Here is a 20,739-nt window from a genome sequence, read left to right as displayed (position 1 = left end):
AGAGAGACTTCCTCTCCATTCCACACAAGATCATATTTAGTGCAGTGTTTATAATTTTGTAGATATGATCACGTGACTCCTCAGTTTAAAACCTCTTTGACATTTCAGAAACTGGCTGAAGGAGGAAGAAGGAGAGGGAGGACCAGCAGGCAGCCAAGGAGAATATGTGACAAACCATTTGAGCTGCACTCTTCATAGATATGTGAATATATATTTTGTTGTATTTTGCCAAAGGATGGTGGATGAAAATAAGTGTATCCACTTGATTTTTGTGTTGCATTACTCACTGTTGGCCACCAGGTGACAGTGTTTACTAAGCATTTCCTGTCCCGTCTCTGCATCTCTACACTCAGTTTGTTAGCCAGAGACTTTCTACACTTCTGACCACTTTTCATAGAGAAACTATGAACTAGAAAAACATTTCATCATCAGGGTGAAGTCCAGCGCTGACTCCTGCCCGCTCCCCTTCAGTGGGAAGCATGCAGGGATTAGGGAGAGGTCAGTTTGTCCTGGACCCGCCCGGCCTGACCTCTGCACCCAGCTGTTGGGAAATCCTGTGAGGATCCCAGTGAACCATCAGACCCCAGAACAGCTCTGGGTGCTGAGCCTCTACACCTGATGGAACATGTCGGCCACAGTGCCACACAAGCTGCTCCAGCTTATCTTAAAGGGTCCTTTCAGCCAACTGAAGCCCTGCAGACAGTGTGGGCTCTCTGTGTTGAGATGGACTTATGGTGATGACATATGCAGGTGGAGGGGAGGATGTGGTTCTCACACGAACACACAACTTGGTGGTGGTGTCTGCTCAGTTGTTGTGTTGTGTCTGCACAGGAGGAAGTTACCGTTACACATGAACATGTGCAGTATATTTTAACAACCACAAGAGGGCGCCACATGCTCAAACAACATCTCTCAGCCACTTGGAAAGCTCACCTCATGTTTCATCTTCCATCAACCTTTAAGGCCAAACACTGCAGTTCTTTGAGCGACCTCTAGAGGCCGCCTCCAGTCAGAGTCATCTCCCACAGACCTCCATGTTAAAACGTTACAGCTTTCTGGAGATACACTTCCTGTTTGTGACAGAGGCCCACCTCCTCCACCCATTAACCCACACTTGGATTAACTGGGAGTTAGGTGGATGCTGAAGCCATTGAGATGGTGGCTGTTATGATGCTGCGTGATGTGTTTAGTTTCCATTCCTGCCCCAACCTTCTGTGGGATTCTGTGATCTGTGAGTTTGTAGTCTTCTCCTGTTTCCTGTTTTATTTTGAAAATCCTTGCTCCTCCTCCGTGCATTCCTGTGTGTTTCCTCCTTGTGTTTCCCTCCTTTGGCCCTAATGTGTCTCACCTGAGTCTTGTGTCTTCCCTTTGTCTTTGTCAGTCCGCCTGCTTGTCCATGGTGTCCCTGTGTGTCCCTCTGTGTGCTTCCATCATCATCCCATCAAGTTTAGGAGGAGCTTCACATTCTGTATCATTGTTTTTATTTTTGAGGCAAAATGTTGTTTCTCAATACAGACCTGTCGATACGTCCACACTTTAAGAGTCTGTCGGTGCACAAGCAGCTAAAGCAGATTTAATGAAGTAAAGATATGACCTGAGGTTTAAAAAGATGAAACTGTTACTGAGTTTAAAAGAAGCTTGGAGCGGCTGGTCGTGGATGTACACCGACAGGTTTTCCTGCAGAGTTTTATCACATTTTTATTCTGTAATTGGATTAAAAGAGACTAAAACTCTTTGCTGCGTCATTATCTGTCGGTAAGTGGTTGAGATGACCAGTTTTTGGTAATGACGGGGAGAGGAAGACGAGCCTGACTGCAGTGATCAGACACTCTCCTCCCTCCCTCTAGAAGTCCTTCAGAATGTTCCAGCAGTCCTTGAGCTGTGGGGGTTCCACATTCTTCCAACAGGGTTACAGAGGTTACTCCCAATGAACAAACAGAGCAGACAGAATGTTGTAAACACCAACAGATACAACAGAACACAGTTCATGTTTGTGGGGTTCAGAATGCTGGTGGGAGTTCCTCCCTTTCCTCCTCATGGTTTCCATGAAAACCGGACTCAGGACCTTCTGTGGTTTACCACCAGATAATCTGTCAGCCATGAATTCTGGAGCCCTGTGGTTAAAGTGAGCGTAGCAGGCGGAGGATGAACGTGAGCTTTGTATTATTCAGAGAAGTCACTGTCAGCATCTAAAAACCTAAAGCGTCCTCTGCAGGTGACAGAGCTGCCTCTGCATCCCGGTCAGTCTTTAATCTGTCCTCCTCTCTGTCCTCTTCTCTGTCCGTCTCTCTGTCCTCCTCTCTGTCCTCTCTGTCCTCTCTGTCCTCCTCTTAGTCCTCCTCTCTGTCCTCCTCTCTGTCCGTCTCTCTGTCCTCCTTTCTGTCCTCCTCTCAGTCCTCCTCTCTGTCCTCCTTTCAGTCCTCTTCTCTGTCTTCCTCTCTGTCCTCTCAGTCCTCCTCTCTGTCCTCTCTGTCCTCTCTGTCCTCCTCGCAGCGTGACAACACTTAAAGGAAGTCTGCCTTGGCTTCGCCACTGCCTTGGTCCTGGCAGTCCCCTTCTCTGTTATCTGACATCTTAAAAAAGAACCACAGGAAATGTTTGTCTTCCTCATCCTGTTTTACAGATGCTGGCAGAGAATCAAACAACAAGAGGCTCCTGTGATCCCACTGTCCCCAGCAGTCCAAGGAACCAAGACAGCGACCGTCCACCAGCTCCATTAGAATGTCTGATCAGTTAGAGCTCTCCACTGTTATTGATCATTTCAGTTTTCAGCTGTCAGTGTCTCTCAGCGGCTTCATCAGCCGGCTGTTTATTCACCCTCTGTCCTATAACCTATTTAACTTAAGGTGTAACAGACAGCGTCAGAGCAACCGATCAGGAACAGACCCTAAACATGAGCTCAATAGAGGCCAGGGTCAACCACACCAGGCAGAACCCTGGACCCCAGAACATAACAGCATCGTGCAAGATGCTGGCAGTGGATTGTACATGGAACATGATGAAGTGTCTGGCAGCCACTGCTGCACAAACATCTGTGCTGCATACAGGCAGAATGCCCCCAGGTCCAAAGGTGCTGAGAGTGACCAAGCTAAGATTCTGGGGGATTTCAAGTCATCCCAAGTGATCATAAGCAGCTTGAGAAGTGCCCGGGTCTGAAGGAGGAACAAGAGGAGATGTGGGCTCTGTGGTAGGCAGGAAACTCAGGACTGTGGCCACACAGACTGAGAGACTGGCTCCAGCAGATCCCAGGAACTACATCTGACACCTCTGCCAAAGCCAGCCCTCAAGCAGCCAGGCCTGTGGTGGAGAAGTGGCAAAAGGGAAAAAGATTAAAATAATGACTACATATATACACATACATACATGTGCATGTGTAGGTAGACACAGACATATTCATGTTCATGTGTGGCGTGAACAGGCCTCTGTGTGGTGAAGCGTCATGGTATCTGTAGGGAGCAGGCTGAAACATGCAGAGGTTATCTAAAAGCTCAGTGTTCCAGCAGATCCTCATCATTCAGCAGAAGGATCAGGACCGTCACTCAGACACCAGCTCCTACACACCAGCTACACACACCAGCTCCTACACACCAGCTCCTACACACACCACCAGCTACACACACCAGCTCCTACACACCAGCTCCTACACACACCACCACCTACACACACCAGCTCCCAGGGTTTAATGTGCTCAGCCTGACCCTGACTGTGAAACTCTTCAGGGCTGGAAAGAGGGCGTCCTCCCTGCTGCAGGGAGCGAGTGTTACTTAACCTTTGTCACCTGCCGTGGATCAGGGTTAGGGTTAGGGTCAAAGGTCACTGAGGTGGCACTGTCCTGACAGCTGTGACGTGTGCAGATGGAAGCCGTGACAGCTAAGTGTTGCTTCCAGCTCCTCCTGAGCCCCAGCCCACTCACACGTCTCCTCTGTGTTTATTTGTATTGTATATTTGTGAGCCTCCAGTGGCTGTCAGAGGAACTGCAGCTGCTTGTTTACTGCACATGCAGCATGTTGGTGGTGGTGTTTGGTGTTGTGTTGTGTGTGTCTCTGGATGAGGACCAGGTTTTTGTGAGAGTGCATCCAAATGTGTGTTCGCTGGATCCACAGAGTGTGAGTCAGCAGCCTGAGCCTGGCAGCTCCAGCACACAAGCTGCCAATGACATGTTCAGATCAACTTTCTACCAGACTGTGCGGCTCGCTGCTGCACCTCCTTCTCCTCGGGATGACAGTGCACCTCCTCTTCCTCATAAAGCCATGAGATGTTTTTCCCTGCGGCAGCCTCAGATTGTGTTCCTGCTGTTTAATGAGCGGCTGAGAGTCACAGGACCGACCACCACAAGCAACCGTGTTGTGGTTTGGTTTTCAAAACAAGTGGAAGCAGTGAAAGCACCTTCGAAGGTTCCTGCTTCACATCAGGGTAAAAAAAAGCAAAGTGAAAATGTGCTGAAGCTGCTGAGCATCAGTTTTTGAAAGGCCAAAATCAGGAAGGTCAAAGGCCACTGAGTGTGTTAGGTAAGTAAAGAGGAAAAGCTGCACGATTGTTCATGATCTGATAACACAAAGAACACAGACACAAACTCACAAAAGTCAACTCTTTGGTGGTTTTCTGTGTTTTTTTTAATGTGAACTTCCCTCAGCAGGTTTACACTCAGGAACAACAGTTCACCACCACCGCCTCCACCTCCACCACCACCTCCTCCATTTAACCACAGAGTTTCAGTATATTCCATGTTGATGATGATCAATCAGAATTCTAAACTTTAAATCAGGAGTGTTTTCTAAAACAAAGTCTCAAAAAAGTCCGAAAGAAGGGAAGAAGTCAGGATTATCCCTCTTGTTCAGATTAATTTCAGAATAATTCTGCAGGTATAATCCCATCATGTTTGCCAGTGGCTCCAGTTCTCTGTTTAATTTGGTTTTTATTAGAGACATTCCTCCTGATGATCCCTCCGCCCCCTGCCCTGTCTCTCTGAGCTCCGGGCTTTAACAGCAGGAGGAGTCCGAGAGGCGGCGTGGCTGCGGCGGAGGCAGGAGGCGGAGGCTCCGGGAGGAGGCGGAGCTCTGGGATTATTGTCCGCCGGTCTGTCTCCCTCGCTGAGTGACTGATTTGAGCGTCTCCAAAGTTTGACCGGCGACTCGGCTGTTCGCTTCTCCTGCAACGACCACCAAACAAATAAAAAGAGCACCGAACCCACGCGGACCACCGTGACATACGGAGGCTGCGCACTGAGGGGGGGCCCCGAGGCTCCTGGAGGAGAAGACCCCAAAGTTTTTAAAGGACTCTGTGGTGGAGGAGTAACCCAGGAAACAAAGAGTAAACCTGCGGACTGGCTGACTGTCTGACTGACTGCTTCATCCTGATGAGGATGCGCTGAAACTTTACCGGCTTTGTTTGGAATCACAAACAACACATGAGTGGGATTGACCGGGCGCGCGCTTTCCATACAGTAAATCCTCGAGGATTAAAATAAGGAGGGCGATGGACAACTTCTTCACAGAGGTAAGAGACCACTGCGCAAGTCTGCGTGCAGCATGTGGAGCTGGATCCAGATGGTTTCCAAACAGTCATCACAGAGAAGTCACTGCTGGGGTCAGGGATTATAATCTCACTGCTGCCTAAAATTCATCTGTGAGTGTGTGAGTAGGTGTGTGAGTGAAACCTGGGACATCAGACGGGGGTCCGGCTCCCAGTGGATCTGTGGTATTTCCGCCCCTCTTCAGTCTTGTAAAGTTATTAATAGAAGCTGGTGGAGGAGGAGGAGGAGAAGCTGTTTGATTGGCTGCCTGCTGAATGGATGAACATGATGAAGGACAGTGTGGAGTCTCTGAGGCTGAGGTCTGATGGTGCTGCTCCTCTGCTGATGTGTGGAGGCGGCACAGATGTTTGTGTGTTGATGTTTCTGATCAGTACCAGTGGGTTTGTATGACTGGAGAGAGTCAGAACACAACACAGTGCAGAAAATGTGTTGCTGAGCTGTGTGTGTCTGTCAGTGTGTGCAGGCGGTTAGAACCTGTGTGTGATTCACGGTTTCACTGCGGCGTCATCCACACCTTGCTGTGATGTCATCAGTCAGGTACCACCTGAGTCACTCCTGATTCTTTTTTCCTGTCATCGTTGCAGCTGATGAGAAAAGGTGATTTAAAACCGGTTTCTCCTGCAGCGGCGGCGTAACGGTTATTTAAAAAAAAAGGTGCTGCTTCCTGGTTTAAGGCCATGCCGCTCTCTGATTGGTGCTTTCAAACAGCAGTGGGTTTTGAAAGGCCAAAGGTCATGAGACTGGCTGAGCTCAGAGGTGCCTGTGTGAGCGTTCAGCAGAGTAAAACAAACACTGGAAGGTTTGAGCGGTTTCTCTCTGCTGGTCTCTTGACGGGCGTGCGGTGCTTCTGGCGGCTCAGGCGAGGACTCTCAGCGCCAGAGCGAGCGCAGCAGTGTCAAATATCAGCCTGGCTGCTGTTATATCTGCCAGCTAATGGCAGCTGAAACAAAGAGGCCAGCCTGCAAGCAAGAGGCTGCCTGACCAGGAAGTGAAGCAGCGTCCAGCCGTCCGAGCAGAGGGGAATGTGGCACCACAGTGTTTCATATTTATACTGATGCACACACACACACAAAGTTACAAAGGACATCAAACCCACGACCATCCTGCTGTGAGGAAGCTCCTCAGGTTTACTCCCTCAGTAAACGAAGACATGTTGCAGCTCCTCTTAATCTCAGTAATCCCACAAAGGCTGTGCTAGTGATGTTTTAAATTAGTTTAATCTGAAGTTTACGGATCACAGTTTTTATATGAATCTAAAAGAATCCTCAATTGTCATGATTGAACCCATATTTTTATGGTTTAAACCCTACATCCTGGGCTTCATTCCAAATTTGTTAAATTATCTGTCCTAATTTTTAGGTTTCATGGCTGGGTTTGATGGTTTATCTGTGAAATGTGTAATGTGAATTTTATGTTGTATAATCTCAACATTTTGGTTTAATCCTGAAAGGTTTAAGTGACATTTGTAAGGTTTATTATGATATGTCTTGCTTTTCTAATCCTGATTTTGTAGATTTTTTTGAGGAGCGTTTAATCTTTAATTTAATCCAGGGTATTAGAATGATACTTTTTGGCTCTGATCTTTCTGTGTTAGTTTTGTAGACTTTCTTTATTTTACATATAGTTTCTGATTTAATCCTGGTTGCTGGACGCAGTCCTGTTTGTGTTTTTGTGTTTTTGGATTATTGTTCAGACACTGAGGGAATCCGGGGTTTCCTCTTAAATCAGAATTATTCCTGTATGTCAGGATTAACTTCAGTTTGATTCTGGTTTACAGAAACAGCTACTGGTCTCAGCTCTGGTTGCTGTTGTGGACCGGCGCTCCTTGTCGTGGATGTGTGGACAGTGACACATCCTTCAGCAGGAGGTTTCTCCTCTCTAATTACTGAGCTGCAGCCAAAACAGTCTGCAGCAGCGGGACTATAAATAGACTCCGAGCACGAGTCCAGGCTGCAGGTTTTCATCACCGGCTCTTTATTCTGGAAACATGAATGACTTGGACGTCCTGCAGCAGTCAGCTTTCAGTCTGAGGCACAGAAAACATGCTGACAGGATGTGTTTCAAGGACGTGCACAAGTTAGCAGAGTCTTCCTCTGAAGATGAGGGTGAAAACCTGATTTCCAGCAGCTGTGGCAGGACGAGGCAGGTTTGATTCAGGTTTCACTGCCTGACGCCCCGCAGGCTGCAGGAAACTGATCCTGGTCGGTGCAGAGGATCCGTTTGTGTGTGAAGGTGGAGTGTGTGTGTGTGTTGACACAGCAGAGTCAGTCGGTTCAGCCCGTCAGACGGTTACAGGGTTTGTTTTTATTTGAACTGGTGGGCGTGGACAGAGGAAGGCTTCACCTGTCGACCAATCAGACGCCGGCTGCGCCTCAGGTGTGGGTTTGCAGTGTGCAGCAACAGCAACGAGCTGTTGTGCAGCAACAGCTCGGTTACAGAAACGGGTCAGAGGTCCGGCAGGCTCTGAGAGCGCAGCTCGTACGTTGAACTGGTTCTGTGTTGATTTCTTTTGCATGTTGCTCTCAGAAACTTGTAGGAGGTGAGCTTACCTGACCAAACCCTCTTCTCTTAAGTGTTTTTAAGGAGACACGGTGTGGACTCAGACCTTGTCTCCTGATAAAAAGAGTTACTCATTCACCTGCTCAGGTGGTCCCTGTCAGCCCAGCCTGACCCTGGGGTAGAGTTCATGTTTGATGCTAATGTGTTTGTATGTGTCATGTTTGGTCATATTTACCATCCTCCTTACATGTAATGAGATGATGATGATGATGATGATGATGATGATGATGATGATAAGGATGCTTTAGAAAGTTTCTGACTCTTACAGTTGCTGAGGTAGAGCAGAGCATCCTGGATTTTAATCTGGATTAAAAACAGTCAGGCACTGTTTGTCTGTATGCGGCAGCAGCACTCTGGTACTCGGGTTCTGGTTTGGATGCGTGTTCACTCTGTGAGCACACTGAACAAAAGCAAGACAATACAAAAGAAAAGCTTCTGTGGCCTGTTAACAACATCACGACTGAGAGTCTGTGTACATAATTCCTCTGGGTGTGTCTCAGACTGGGGTCAGACTCACTCACTCTGAGTTTTCTGTGTTGATGTTCTGGTGGTAGACATCAGCGCTGCTCTGCATTAATGTTGTTGGAAAATGAAGCCTGGAAGACAAACAGGAAGCCCTGCAGCAGCCCTGAGCCTCGGCTTCATGATGGCGATAAAATCACACCGACTGATCCCTCCAGAAGAAGCCTGTGAGAACCTGATCCTGGTTGGATGGTTTCTAGGTTCCTGTCCTGAACCGTTCTACTCCCCTTCTCCTCCCAGAATCCCTGGCTGCCTGCTTTTCTCATTAAACCATAAACAGCACAATCATAGATGTTAGTAGGCTCACCACAACAATCAGAGGCCCGGCCCACTTCACAGGGCTTGATTTTAATGAGTTGAGCCGTAAGAGTGGCACTGTGTGCTTCCTCCCGCTGCCCGTCTACAGCTGAAACCCGACACCTGTGCAGCAGCTGAGAGGAATTCCACAGCTTGCAGGTTTTGTGCGCCTTGTTGTCCTCCTCATAGGACAACTGTTGGTTCGTACAGCTGAGTCCCTGCTCCGGCTGCAGGTCAGGGGTTTGTTCCGGTCACCTTCACAAGTGACCCAACAGTGACTCAAACGGCTGACCAGTCTCAGCAGAGCAGCGTTCTGAGCGAGCGTGCTGCCTCAGTCTGTGCTTCTGGAACACTCTGAGTTTGTTCATGGATTTTCAAACAGGGAACTTTGGAACAGGCAGCAAAGACAGAGCCGAGCTGAACCAGTCGGGCCTTCCTCCTGCAAACTTAACGTTTGGAATCCAAACTTCTTCTTCTCCACGCTGAAAGCCGGTGTCTTATTTCCTACGTCATTTCTATGTGCAGTAAAAAAAGCGGCGCTGCTAAAATAACACCTACTCAAGGAGGCAACACTCTGGATGACAGCCAGCGCCGCCTGTGCTCCATTTTAAACTGGTTTCACTGTATTTATACGAGACGGAGGGGGGTGAGGCGGGTGAGGGTGGGGGAGGTAGGGGGGCTGAGACTGTGGGAAATCAAACAGAGTCTCAGGGCTGCAGTTTCAGACAGGAAACCTGCTTTTTTATTCCCTGCAGTTCACCTCAGAATTCTCATTTAAATGTCTCATTTTAATGAGCAGCTCAGACTTCAAATCAAACCCTGACCCAGTTCCCAGCACCGTCCTGTCCTGTAGGGGGCGTTGGTTGGTGTGGTCCACAGTAGCTAGCATTAGCTAACCAGCAGTGACAGCTTTGACAATGACCGCCACGCTACCCTCCTGTTAGCCGCCTCACTGTGACTCTGCAGTGCAGGACGAGTGTCAGGAGTCCGGGCAGAGCAGTGCTGTAAACCTTCTTCATGCCGGTGCACCTCCTCCACCTTAGCTCCATTCACACAAACCTCAGCATTAAAACAGGAGGGTTCGCTCCTTTTAACGCCCTTTGTAAAGCCTCCACTCGTCACTTCTCCTGTAGCGGAGCTGTGACCAGAGAAAGAGTGAGAGGACAGGCCGCTGTCCTTAAAGACTTAGAGACAGGACAGAAACAGAAGATGCTTCAGGACACAAGTTAACGCTGGATCTGAGGATGTTAAAGAAGTGAATTTCATCCTGAAGTCGTCCCTCAAAGGGTTCTGGTGGTGACTGTAAGTTAAGTGGCTGAGACTTTTTCAGCTGGGTTTTTGTTTTTTATGATCAGACTAGAAAGACAGATTATGAATTATTATTATTATCCAACCCAACTGTACCTCACTGTAGCGACCACTAGTTTCTCCAGGTATTTGTAGGCAATTCTGAAAAACGTATCTTTGTAGTTTACACTTGAATATCTCCAACATTTAAAGAAGGTCCAATAAAAAGAACGTGCTGTGAAATCTTTAGTGGATTTGTTGATAATGTGAGTCTCTGAGTCTCCTTCAGGGTCCATGAATGAATTTGTTTGGGTGCTGCAGAGATACAGACCATCATGGCCACTCACTGCAAGGACACCAGCCGCACCAGAAAGGGAGCGTCTGCAGAATCTGTCTTAGAATAGAACCTGAAAACAATCATGTATGAAAGAAAGTTTACCAAACTTAAGAAGAATGTGTGTGTGTGTCGGTGTGGGCTGTGCCGGTTAAGATCATGGTCCTCATGCTGTCTCCATGATGACCAGGAAGGTGAATCCAGCACTCAGTGTTTGCAGGATCTCTGTCAATGTCAGTAGAAGTCCACAGACGCTCTGTCACTTCAGATAATGATGCTTTTTATTTTGACTGTAACAAACTTATGGTTAGCCGTACAACAAGCTTCAGGCTCCAACATGGCGGACAGTGCGACCCGGTCACGCTCCTGAAGGATTAGAAGGCATTTTTGACGCTGTCCTTCAGGACGTCTGCTTCCTGTCTCAGTTTGTGCAGTCTGTGGTATTGTTGTAAGGACGGTGTGCTGGTGTCTGAGGATGAGGTGAAGGCTCAACTCGCATGTACTGCCTGCAGACACATCAGTGTGAGGACTCAGGGGTTCAGAGGTGTCTTTAATCTGCATAAAGTAGCTCACAGTTTCATCTGCTGCTGCTCTGTTCTTCCTGTCTTCCTGCTGTTGACGTGCCGCCTGTCTCCTCCTCCATCCTTCATGTCTTCTTCACCTTCCTCTCTGGTTTTGTCCTCCTCTGGCTTTTTATTAAGTCTTGACTTCCCGCTGGAGAGGCCGGAACATTCCTCTGGATGCTGACGCTTCCTAACCTCTCACTCGGTCCAACTCCCTGCATGTGTGCGAGGTTTGATCTGTGCATCGACACAGCACAGACACACATCAGTCTGCCAGCTTTAAGACTCCAGATTCTACATTATGAGAAGTGCTAACAGCAAACAGCACTTTGTTTTTATCATGTTGGAGGATTTGTTTGTTTGCGGTTCTCATAAACCTTTAACGTTCAAACAGAAAGTGATTTATTGGATGTTTATGTGATAGGAGCTCATCCTCACCAGGAAAACAGGACCGCAGATCAGAGTTTTGAAACTACTGATGTTTTCTCGTCCATCGCTTTCTAGTGGCAGCAAGTTTGGAGCAGCTACAGCCCTTATGGGGCTTTTTGAAAACCTTTTGTGGAGTTAGGTGTCTGGATTCATGAATCCATTTTGTCAGGCTCTAAGCTATGCTGTCGCACCTTTAACAACACCTCTAACATTGCTAAGCTGTGTGTAAGTTTAGTTTCAGCTCATGGCCTGCTGTCACCTGACCTCATTATGACCTCATCGAGGACAGAACGTCTTATTAAGAGGATGTTAGAAGCTGTCAGTCCTGCATGTTGCACCTCCTCTACCTGCTGTAGTTACACAAGCCTCTGTATATATGAGGGGTCATTTCTTGGGTCGGGGCTGCTGAAGCAAAGTATAAAATTAAATCAAAAGAAAGGTAAAATGGGTTTTTAGTCTGCAGCGTTGTGTCGACACTAATCCCTCGGTGTCCTGCTGAGTCATGGATCCCTGCTGAGGAAATGGTCAATTAGAAGGAGGAATGGAAGATTAGGGTTGACCCTGTGTGCAGAACGCTGCTGAGGAGTGTTTGATCTGTTTTATGTAAGAACACCTGTGTTTGTAGTTTTTATTCCAGACACATACACCTCTCACAAAAAGCAGTGTGTAGTTGTGTAGTTTGTTTTTTTATGCTTTGATTCACGACCTGCACACATACCTGAAGGCAGTTTACACCCGGCCCACAAAATAACATCCAAAGCATCACCTGGCTGCTGTAACTGATGCAGACACCTGCAAGAAGGCAGAACAAAATAACTAACTCTGGCAGCTGATCAGTCGAACCATCTCTGCCACAAACTGCTGAAGAGGAATCACAGGTGGGCTAAGGATAACTAGCAGTTAGCATCTTTGTTAGCTTGTTTGTTGATGCAGTCTTTGTCCTCAGAGGAACCTGATTGGTCCGAACCATTGGTGGTTCGGCTGCAAGCACACAACCTGCAGCCTGAAAGATGGATGTGTGGGAGTTTGTGAGTCCAGCATTTCAGGCCCATCTGCGGTGCTAAAGGTTACTCGTGCACCTCTTCGGTGTCACCATGTTTGCACAGAACGGTTCAATGAACGCGGTCTGTAAACTTCAGACTTCTTCCTGACAGCTCCAACATACATGATTCAAAGCAGACACATGTCCAGATATGATCACAGGAGTCACGGGAGGTGAGAGTGTTCCCACGACGGAGAGGCCCTCTCTGGCTTTAGACATGCCAGGCTCCATCTGTGCACTTTAAACACAACACACAGCTCGCCAGTCATTTGACTGTACCCACAAAATGTGTGTGGATACTAAGGCCCGTCCCTCTGTGTGTGTCTCATTTTGTCATTGTAACTTTAAGATGTTGGTTATTGTCTGTCAGAGACATGCTGCCCTGTTTCTGATCAGATCTGAGGAGGAGGAGGAGGAGGAGGAAGGGGGGGGGGGGTTATCTGATCCTGGACTTGAGAGCTGAATGCAGCTTCCTGGAAAACCCCGTCCACACACAAACACTCACAACACAACACAGTGCAGGCGAGGCACAACCCAAAAAACCAAACATCCATTTCCACCAATTAGCTCCTTCTCATGCGATCTTGCTGTCAGAGTGCTTCGGTCCTCGAGGCTGTATGAGACTGTTTTTATTCAGGCTGAGAGGAGTTGGGTCATCAAGGATCCGGTTTAATGCAGCTGATTGATTTTCTCTGCAGCCAGAAAAAAACCTGAAGTCCATTACGAAGTGTTTCAGCACGAGTGGACTTTGACATCTTCATCATCTGTAGTTCCAGTTTGGTTATGGCTAAATGCTAACACGTGGCTAAGTAGGACTACAAACCATGTCAACCTGGTGGTGTTTAGAATGAGCTTTTAGCTTCTGTTGATTGTGTTTAGGCTTAAAAATCATAACGTTAGTGAAGATGATCCTGCTGAACAAAGAAAGATGCAGACTTCCTGGTTAGAAAACAAAATACCTGCTGCTCTGTATATTGACAACGCAAAGAAGCAAAATGTCTGCTTTTAAATGCAAGGTATCTGCAGACCTATTGAACAGGCAGTGCCATGTGATTGTTTGGTCTGACTGAGCCATCACACCAGTATTTACTGACAGAGGCTGAGCCTCCATACAGTAAAGAAAGTGGTAATTACGGTCCTCTGTGTTAGCCTGTTGTCGGTCGCTTCGTTCTGCTGTGAGGAATTTTGATGGATGAATTAAACGTTTGTTTTTCTGCTCTTCTGGTTTAAACTCTGGATGCCTTCAACGTTTTCACAGGCACATTTAGAAAATCCCTCCCCCTCGCCTCACAACATGCACTGATCCCTCCAGAGTTGAGTCATTTTAGCCCGTGGGCTGTGATTTCTGTAGTTCAGGCTTCACTTTCTTCATCACAGTGTGTGAAATCCTGCCATTCAAACACACTTCAAATCACCAGATCCTTCAAGTTTGTGTACACGTGTGAGGCGAAGTGATTCTTCTCTGATTCCAGCCTCGCCTCACCACTTAGCCCGGGCCGAGCCTCCAGAATCGTAGATCGTCTCTGCCAGTGCACTCAGTGACTTGACACTTTTCCAAAAAAGCCATAAAGTCATTAGAGGGAAGTTAAAAGCTCCGAGAGCTGAAGCGTGTCCCAGGATCAGGCCTTTCCCATTCTGAACTCAGCAATTACACCGAGGCAGAATAAACAAGGTTATCAGAGCAGCTCAGTGGGTCAGGCTGCTTCAAAGGGGGTTTTATACCTGAAGATCAAGGCCCGTTTCCTAAAGTCTGATCTGAGCAGATTCAGACATGAGAGGGGGGACGTGACGATGTAGGTCAACACAGAAGCCTGATTAAGAACCAGCACGCTGGACCTATTCAAACGAAGGCAGGAAACAAGCAGCAGCGTTTGTTTAACCCATCATGTTCACTGTGTTTACAGGGGTTCACTAATGTTTGGCACCAACTTTACACTGAAGTGAATCCAGCAGTTCACGTGATAAGTTGCTTCTTGATCAGTCAGGCCACATTTCAGGAGGCCCAAGTTTGATCATCACTGGGAGCCGTTGTTTGATTTCACTGTGGAGTGAGAGCCTTTTGCCAATTACTGGTATTAATATTAAGAATTAGGTGTGTTTCCATCAAGTGGTCGGTGCGTATAACTACTAAGTTTTGTCAGAAGATGGCGCTATAGGCAGCATGCCATAACATGCTCCCTAGAAGAAGAAGGAGCAGGAAGTAAAGTTCAAAGTCATCCAATAAACCAAAGAACGTAAAGATGTCCGAGGAGACGAAGATAAGAAAAAGGGAAGCACGATAAAGCAAGAAGAAACAAGGATTAATGTCGGCGACAGCGGCAAGAACCGTTGTTATGGCGATGCAGGTCGGTGATACCGGCAGCTTCCGTAAACAGGACTTAGTTCCGGTTGGATCCAGGTCCATTAGATACAGTTATCATCTTTGTGGCTTGTACAGGGCTTGTGATTGGACTGTGTAGCTGAACCGCTTCGCACTGGCGACGACGACAACAAATCCGCGGTTCTTTTGAACGGAAGCTAAAATAAGGTGATATTGTCATTATTTTTATTTTATTTTAGATACTGTATTAATCCCAGAGGGAAATTCCTTACGGCTGCTGCCAAACAGTGTCATACAATGACTAGCAAGGCGCGCCACAGGCTAGGGTGAAGTGTCTTGCCCAAGAACACACAACAGTGACTAGGGAGGAGTTGGGATCGAACCACCAACCTTCCGGTTATTGGACAACCCTGCTATCCCACTGCACCACTGTTGTCCCCCTGCTTAAATACAGGTTGACGGCTGTTTACCTGGTGAAACTGTTATTACTGTCTGCGTTCGCTGTATTTGCGCTAAAAGCTTAAAGCTCCTCAAAGCGCACAGCGAGTTTACAGAGTTTACATTGATATGGTGCGTTTGTTGGCTGTGTGCGGAGATGCTAATATGGGGCGTGTTTTGGGCTCAGATGTGTTGATAATGTACTATTGTAACGGTCTGAGAGAAATGTTGTGTTGTTGAGTTATGGAGTTGTGTAGTTTCACAATGTTTTATTGAGTTCTGACATTGATGGATGTGACGGCAGCAGTTTGTCTTCGGGTTCTGTTTGTGTGAGAGAGTGTGCTCCTGCAATGCTGCACATGTTGGCGACTGTGCTTCACTGACAGTGTTGAACCTGTCGTTAGTTCTTAGATTCATAACTCACCTTTTAATTATGCTTATTATATCTATAATTAGCATTTTATTTTCTCTTAAAACAGTTCACTCTTTGTTTGGGTGGGTTTAGGAGTTAAATCACAAGCTTTAGCACAAGCATCAGTGTCTTGGTCGCCATGGTTACAACTCCTACCCCTCGCATAGCAAGATTTGCGCACTGGCATGAGTTCATGGCACCGATTCCTGCTAAGTAAACCTGTTAACTTAGCAGTTAGAGGTTGGTAAGAATGAGTGTACTAAATATAGGTCAAAGCACCACCACAAACCTTTCCTTTCCTGTCTTCTTCAAAATAAAAGCCTCCAGATGAATGCTACTAAAGTGTCACAGATCTTGCACCTTTACATGCCTGCAGGTGAACGTCTGCTTCACTCTGTGTTTCTGAGGCTGCAACTCCAACAAGGAGTCTGTTTGTCCCAGAAGAAAAGGCAGAGAGAGGAAGACAGTCTTTATGTTCTGCCTCTCCTGCGAGTCTGCAGAAGCAGCGCCGGGCCAGCACAGCTGGGCAACACATGGCAACTGCCAGCCTGCAACACACACACACACACACAGTCCCTCGAAGCACACTTCACAATGCATGTAATTGTATGTGTGCACACTCTTTTTCACTTTCACACACTTGTCCAAACAATGCTTTAAACACACACACACACACACTCTCTCTCTCACACGCACACAGAGCAAGGAGAAAGTAGGTCAGGTGGGCTTTAGTAAGGGGAGTTTGGTCATTTCCCTCCTTTATGGCCTAAGTGGTCTTTGTGGTGGGAAGTGGTCTGAGCCCCGTCGGTTCAGCATCAGGTCATTCTTGATCAACTGCAAACTCGTCTTTGAATTCTGAATTCCTCCGTGCACATGAGGTTGATTTGGCTTCAGAACGGCTTTGCTGGCATGTTTGTGATGACTCACATGCAGGACTCAATCAGAAGCTGTTTCCAGCGTGGTTTAAAGAGTTCAGAGACAAAACAAATATATTTAGTTAGCAACAAAAACGACTTTATTCAAAGAAGAGCTGCTAGAAGTAGTGTCTGACCCCAGAGATAAGAAAACTTGATCCAATGCAACAAGTCACAGCCTTCAACCTAAGGAGACACGTATGAGAGAAAACGGTATAGAAAACTATTTCTGTTACAACAAACGCTGCTTTACGATGTGAAATCTCTCTCTGACAAAGCAGAGAGAAACATAAAACCTAACCACAAGAATGTCATGATATCAAAGCCCTAAAAGTCACTTTTAAAGGTGAAATGAAATGTGCCCAGCAGTGATGCTTTCTCTCCTTTAGACAAAGAAAGAAAAAAAACTCCATGGAGCCCCCCCCCCCTAAAATGCCTGACTAAAAATGGCAGACAAAACCCCAGTGCCTTTTCTGTGGATGTTGCATGTTTGACTCAGTGACAGGAAAACAAGGAAGCTGCCCAGCAAGCATAACTGAGATTACAGCCTGGGTTTGTGGGATTCACAGTCGCTTTGTTCTGCAAACCAAAAACGGCCTGAAAGCGCCTCTTGGTTCCGAACAACAAATGAAAAGAGTTTTTTATTTCCAGACTGCGTCCATGCTCTTCACAGCCGCAGTCTGTGAAGAGCATGGACGCAGCAGTCTGTCCTCACAAACCCACAGCTCCACAAGGCCAGGTTTCTGCCACCTCTGGACACATCTGTGGGGATGTGAGAACCAAAATGGCGCCTGCCCGGATAAAAATCTTCCCACTGAAAAGCAGGAAGGCGCTCACAAAGCCATGACAGGAAAAGCAAGTTAGAGTTTCTTCACTTCAAAGCTGTTTGCTTTCAAAGGGCTTCTTCAGCTCTCCTTTTCTGCATGCGCAGGATAAGTGTGTTTATGTTCTGGTGTGAGGGTTAAAGAGTCTTTTTTAGCTCTTTGTTGTTTCATGTGGCTGCCTTGAAACAGGAAACCCAGAAGCATCTTCTCAGTCTTCTGTAGCAGAGCCAGTGACCAGGTGCTGCCACCAAAGAGTGAGCCAATTCAAAGAAAGCCAGGAGCTGGAGGAACACACTTCACTCACAATGAAAGTGTGTGAGATCTGTTTGCCTAAGGGAGGATATGGACAGAAATGTGCCCTCACTGTTTCTGGTTCCTGTTCAGCCCATTAGGCATGTGTAAGGTCTGATGAAGGGTGATGAGGTCAGGCGTCAGGTGGTCTTGAGGTCAGGACAGACACAGCAAACTGTGAAGATCATTTCTTTGAGCATTTTGTGTCGACAAATGCACGAAGTAATCATCAAAAGGCTCATTATCTTTATCTCTAAAGTTGCAGCAATGAGTCAATGGATGGAAGTTTGCAAACAGTCAGTCAATCAGCTGCAGGCATGGTGTCCATTTACTTTTGGTCACAGACTGGCATTGTGGGATACACTGTGGTGGACTGTTTGGGTTCTGAATTGGCATTTTCTTAAGTGTTTGGCTACACATGCTACATGCAATCACTGACTGTATATGAAGATGGATTGAACCAGGCTGTAATCATGTTTATCTCTGCTGTGAAGTTAGACCATGGAGTTCTGTGGGGACGGACTCACTTTTGAAGCCAGCCCTCAAGTGGACATTTAGAGAACTGCAGTTTTTGTCTTCATTTTTCACCCCTGTAGGTTCTTATCTGTTACCTCCCACAGTAATCGGTACTAACTTCATGTTTCTGTGGATGCTGTATGACTGTGTCTTATAGTTTGCTCCAGTGTCATGTCCCCTTCTTCCCATGACCTCCGTATCATGCACTGGACTCTCCAACAGATATATCTTTTTTCAAACCTTCTATCTGTCCACTGTAAAGGAGGATCTCACTGATTTAAAGTGTCTTCCCGTATGAAGTGGATTTTTCTGTGTAGAAAAAGATTTATCAGAAATTCTGAAATCACTGAGTCGCATGTAAAAATCCACAGAGAACATTTGAGCTGCATGCCTGCTGTCTGTCTGTGTGTCTGTGTGTCTCACAGTTGGCTGAGCTGCATGTAAAACCTGCTGCCTGTTTCTTTCTTCTGTGTGAAGCTTCCACACAGAACACCTGTTTTCTCCATCAGGCCTGCTTCATAAAACCACAGAGTCTGACAGGCGGCCCGTCTTTACATTCCAGTGTTTCCTCTGACTTTACACACACAGTTCCACGTTTGTTTCCTCATCATGAATGGATTCATTGCACATTGTTAGATTATTTCCCAGCCCGTGATGACACAGTGAGGTTTTCTAAACATGCATGTGTCTGTTCACATGCTCTTCATTCTCACGCTCGCTGCTTCTGTGGCTGTTTGTGACGGAGAAGCTTCACAGTGAAATTGAATTCACGCACATTAAACCCAGATAATATGTGCAGATTGTTTGCTCACACAGAAAACACTGTGAGGAATCTTCAGAGCTTCCAGCCCGGGCTGTTTGCTGCAGTGTGTTTAAGGCTGAGTACACAGCTGAGTCACAACCATTAGCCTCAGGAATACACACAATGTCACCTGTGTGAACCAAGAGCCCGAGCGAGTTAGCAGAACAACACAATGAGAGCTGTTATTGAATCATTAATGAGACACAATGTGACTTAAACGCTCATCCACAGGCAGGAAGTGCTGGGAAACAAACAGCCACTGTTACCCAGGCTTCATCCAACAGCTGATACATGATGTGAAGTTTGTGGATGGAATGCTAACAACAACAACAACTGTGTGTTAAGGGGAGTTTCACCACATGTTCAGTCAGTGTGTTAACGTCCTGCTCCTCTGTGCAAACACCCCATCCTGTCTGCAGTCAGAGAGCAGAGTGTGTGTGCAGAATAACTGAATAATAACTTATTCAGACAGAAATCAGCTGCAGATCAGACAGAGACTCTCTGAATGTTGGTCATGTGACTGCTGCTCACATGTGAGCATGATTTTTGTGTTAAGCAAAAAAACCAAACACAGCAAAACTCTTTCATATAATTACAGATTAAACTAATGAATGAAATGAAAATTTGACACATTTTTATCACTACATTCATGTTTTTGTGGCACTTTTGTGACTCCATATTTTGATTCTCACCAGGAAACTCATCATCATGTGTTGCCATGGTAGCCAGTGAAACGGCAGAGAAGCTTGTGGCAGTGTCAGGGACTTCCTGATGATTACAGGGTCAGAAGCTGCAGGTTGTGGATGTAGGTTGTGTCTCCCTAGGTGGCCTCACCCACCCTGCTGAGTCATTATCAGATCCCACAGTTTCACCCAGAAAGACGTCAGTCAGACGTGTTCAGACACTGACTGTGTGAATCAAGTTTTGATTGAGCAAGTGGATTTACTGAAAAAATGTGGATTAGCTAATAGTAGAAATTCCTAAATTGTGAAACGTGTCAGGAATCATCGCTTTGCAGTGAAAATCCTGTTTTTACTCTGCTCTGTGAACCTGTCAGACTCGGCAGCTGATCACCTGTTGGACGGCGTCCAGCTACAGAAGTGAGAAAGTTCCTGCTGTGTGATAATGACGGTGAGAGAAAGCTGTTATTAGTCACACCCTGCAGGGACCGGCTGCGACGTCCACGTCCCTGTAAGCTTCTTTACAGGACTTTCTGCATCCTGGTAACTGGCCAGAACAGCCCCAAACATATTTAACATGTCAACAGTTTAGTATCTGGTCTGTTTGCTGACGCTCCTCACTGCTTTGACAACACGGCTCTGCTGCTTCCAGTCCAAAGCTGCTTTCTTGTTCTCAGCCTGTGAAAGTGTCTGCCTGTGTTTTTCCCCCTGGCGGTTTGATAGTCATCCAACCAGAAGAGCTTCCAAGTCTCTCCCAAGTCAGCTGCAGAATCACATGGATCCACCCTACAGCTGCTGTCCAGATCCACAGCGACATGCCTTTTAATTATCTGAAAGCAGCTGAAGAGCTTCATCGCCCAAACCTTCATGTCTCTGAAGTTTAGAGAATGTGGCGTGGGAAAGTGTTGTCCTTACATTTGTTAAATGGTTTTGGCCTATATTTAATTTGATGAATTAGTCGCTGAAAAGTGTCGCT

General features: G+C 46.8%; 1 protein-coding gene across 2 annotated transcripts in view; it reads left to right on the top strand.

Annotated features, from left to right (window-relative positions):
* Positions 1 to 5,061: 5,061 nt before the first annotated feature.
* The window catches only part of myo10 (myosin X), a 75,110-nt gene continuing 59,432 nt past the window's right edge, over positions 5,062 to 20,739 (top strand). The window contains exon 1 of one of the 2 annotated variants that reach the window (XM_028427025.1): positions 5,062 to 5,496. In XM_028427025.1, the coding sequence (XP_028282826.1) occupies positions 5,476 to 5,496 (21 nt within the window). In that variant the 5' untranslated portion in view covers positions 5,062 to 5,475. Of the gene's footprint in view, positions 5,497 to 20,127; positions 20,215 to 20,739 lie in introns of those variants that run through there. The other variant, XM_028427026.1, reaches the window with a different exon arrangement.

Source organism: Parambassis ranga, chromosome 17 (genome assembly GCF_900634625.1).
Source record: "Parambassis ranga chromosome 17, fParRan2.1, whole genome shotgun sequence".
Lineage (NCBI taxonomy): Eukaryota > Metazoa > Chordata > Actinopteri > Ambassidae > Parambassis > Parambassis ranga.
This window is presented reverse-complemented; position numbering and strand designations above follow the sequence as displayed.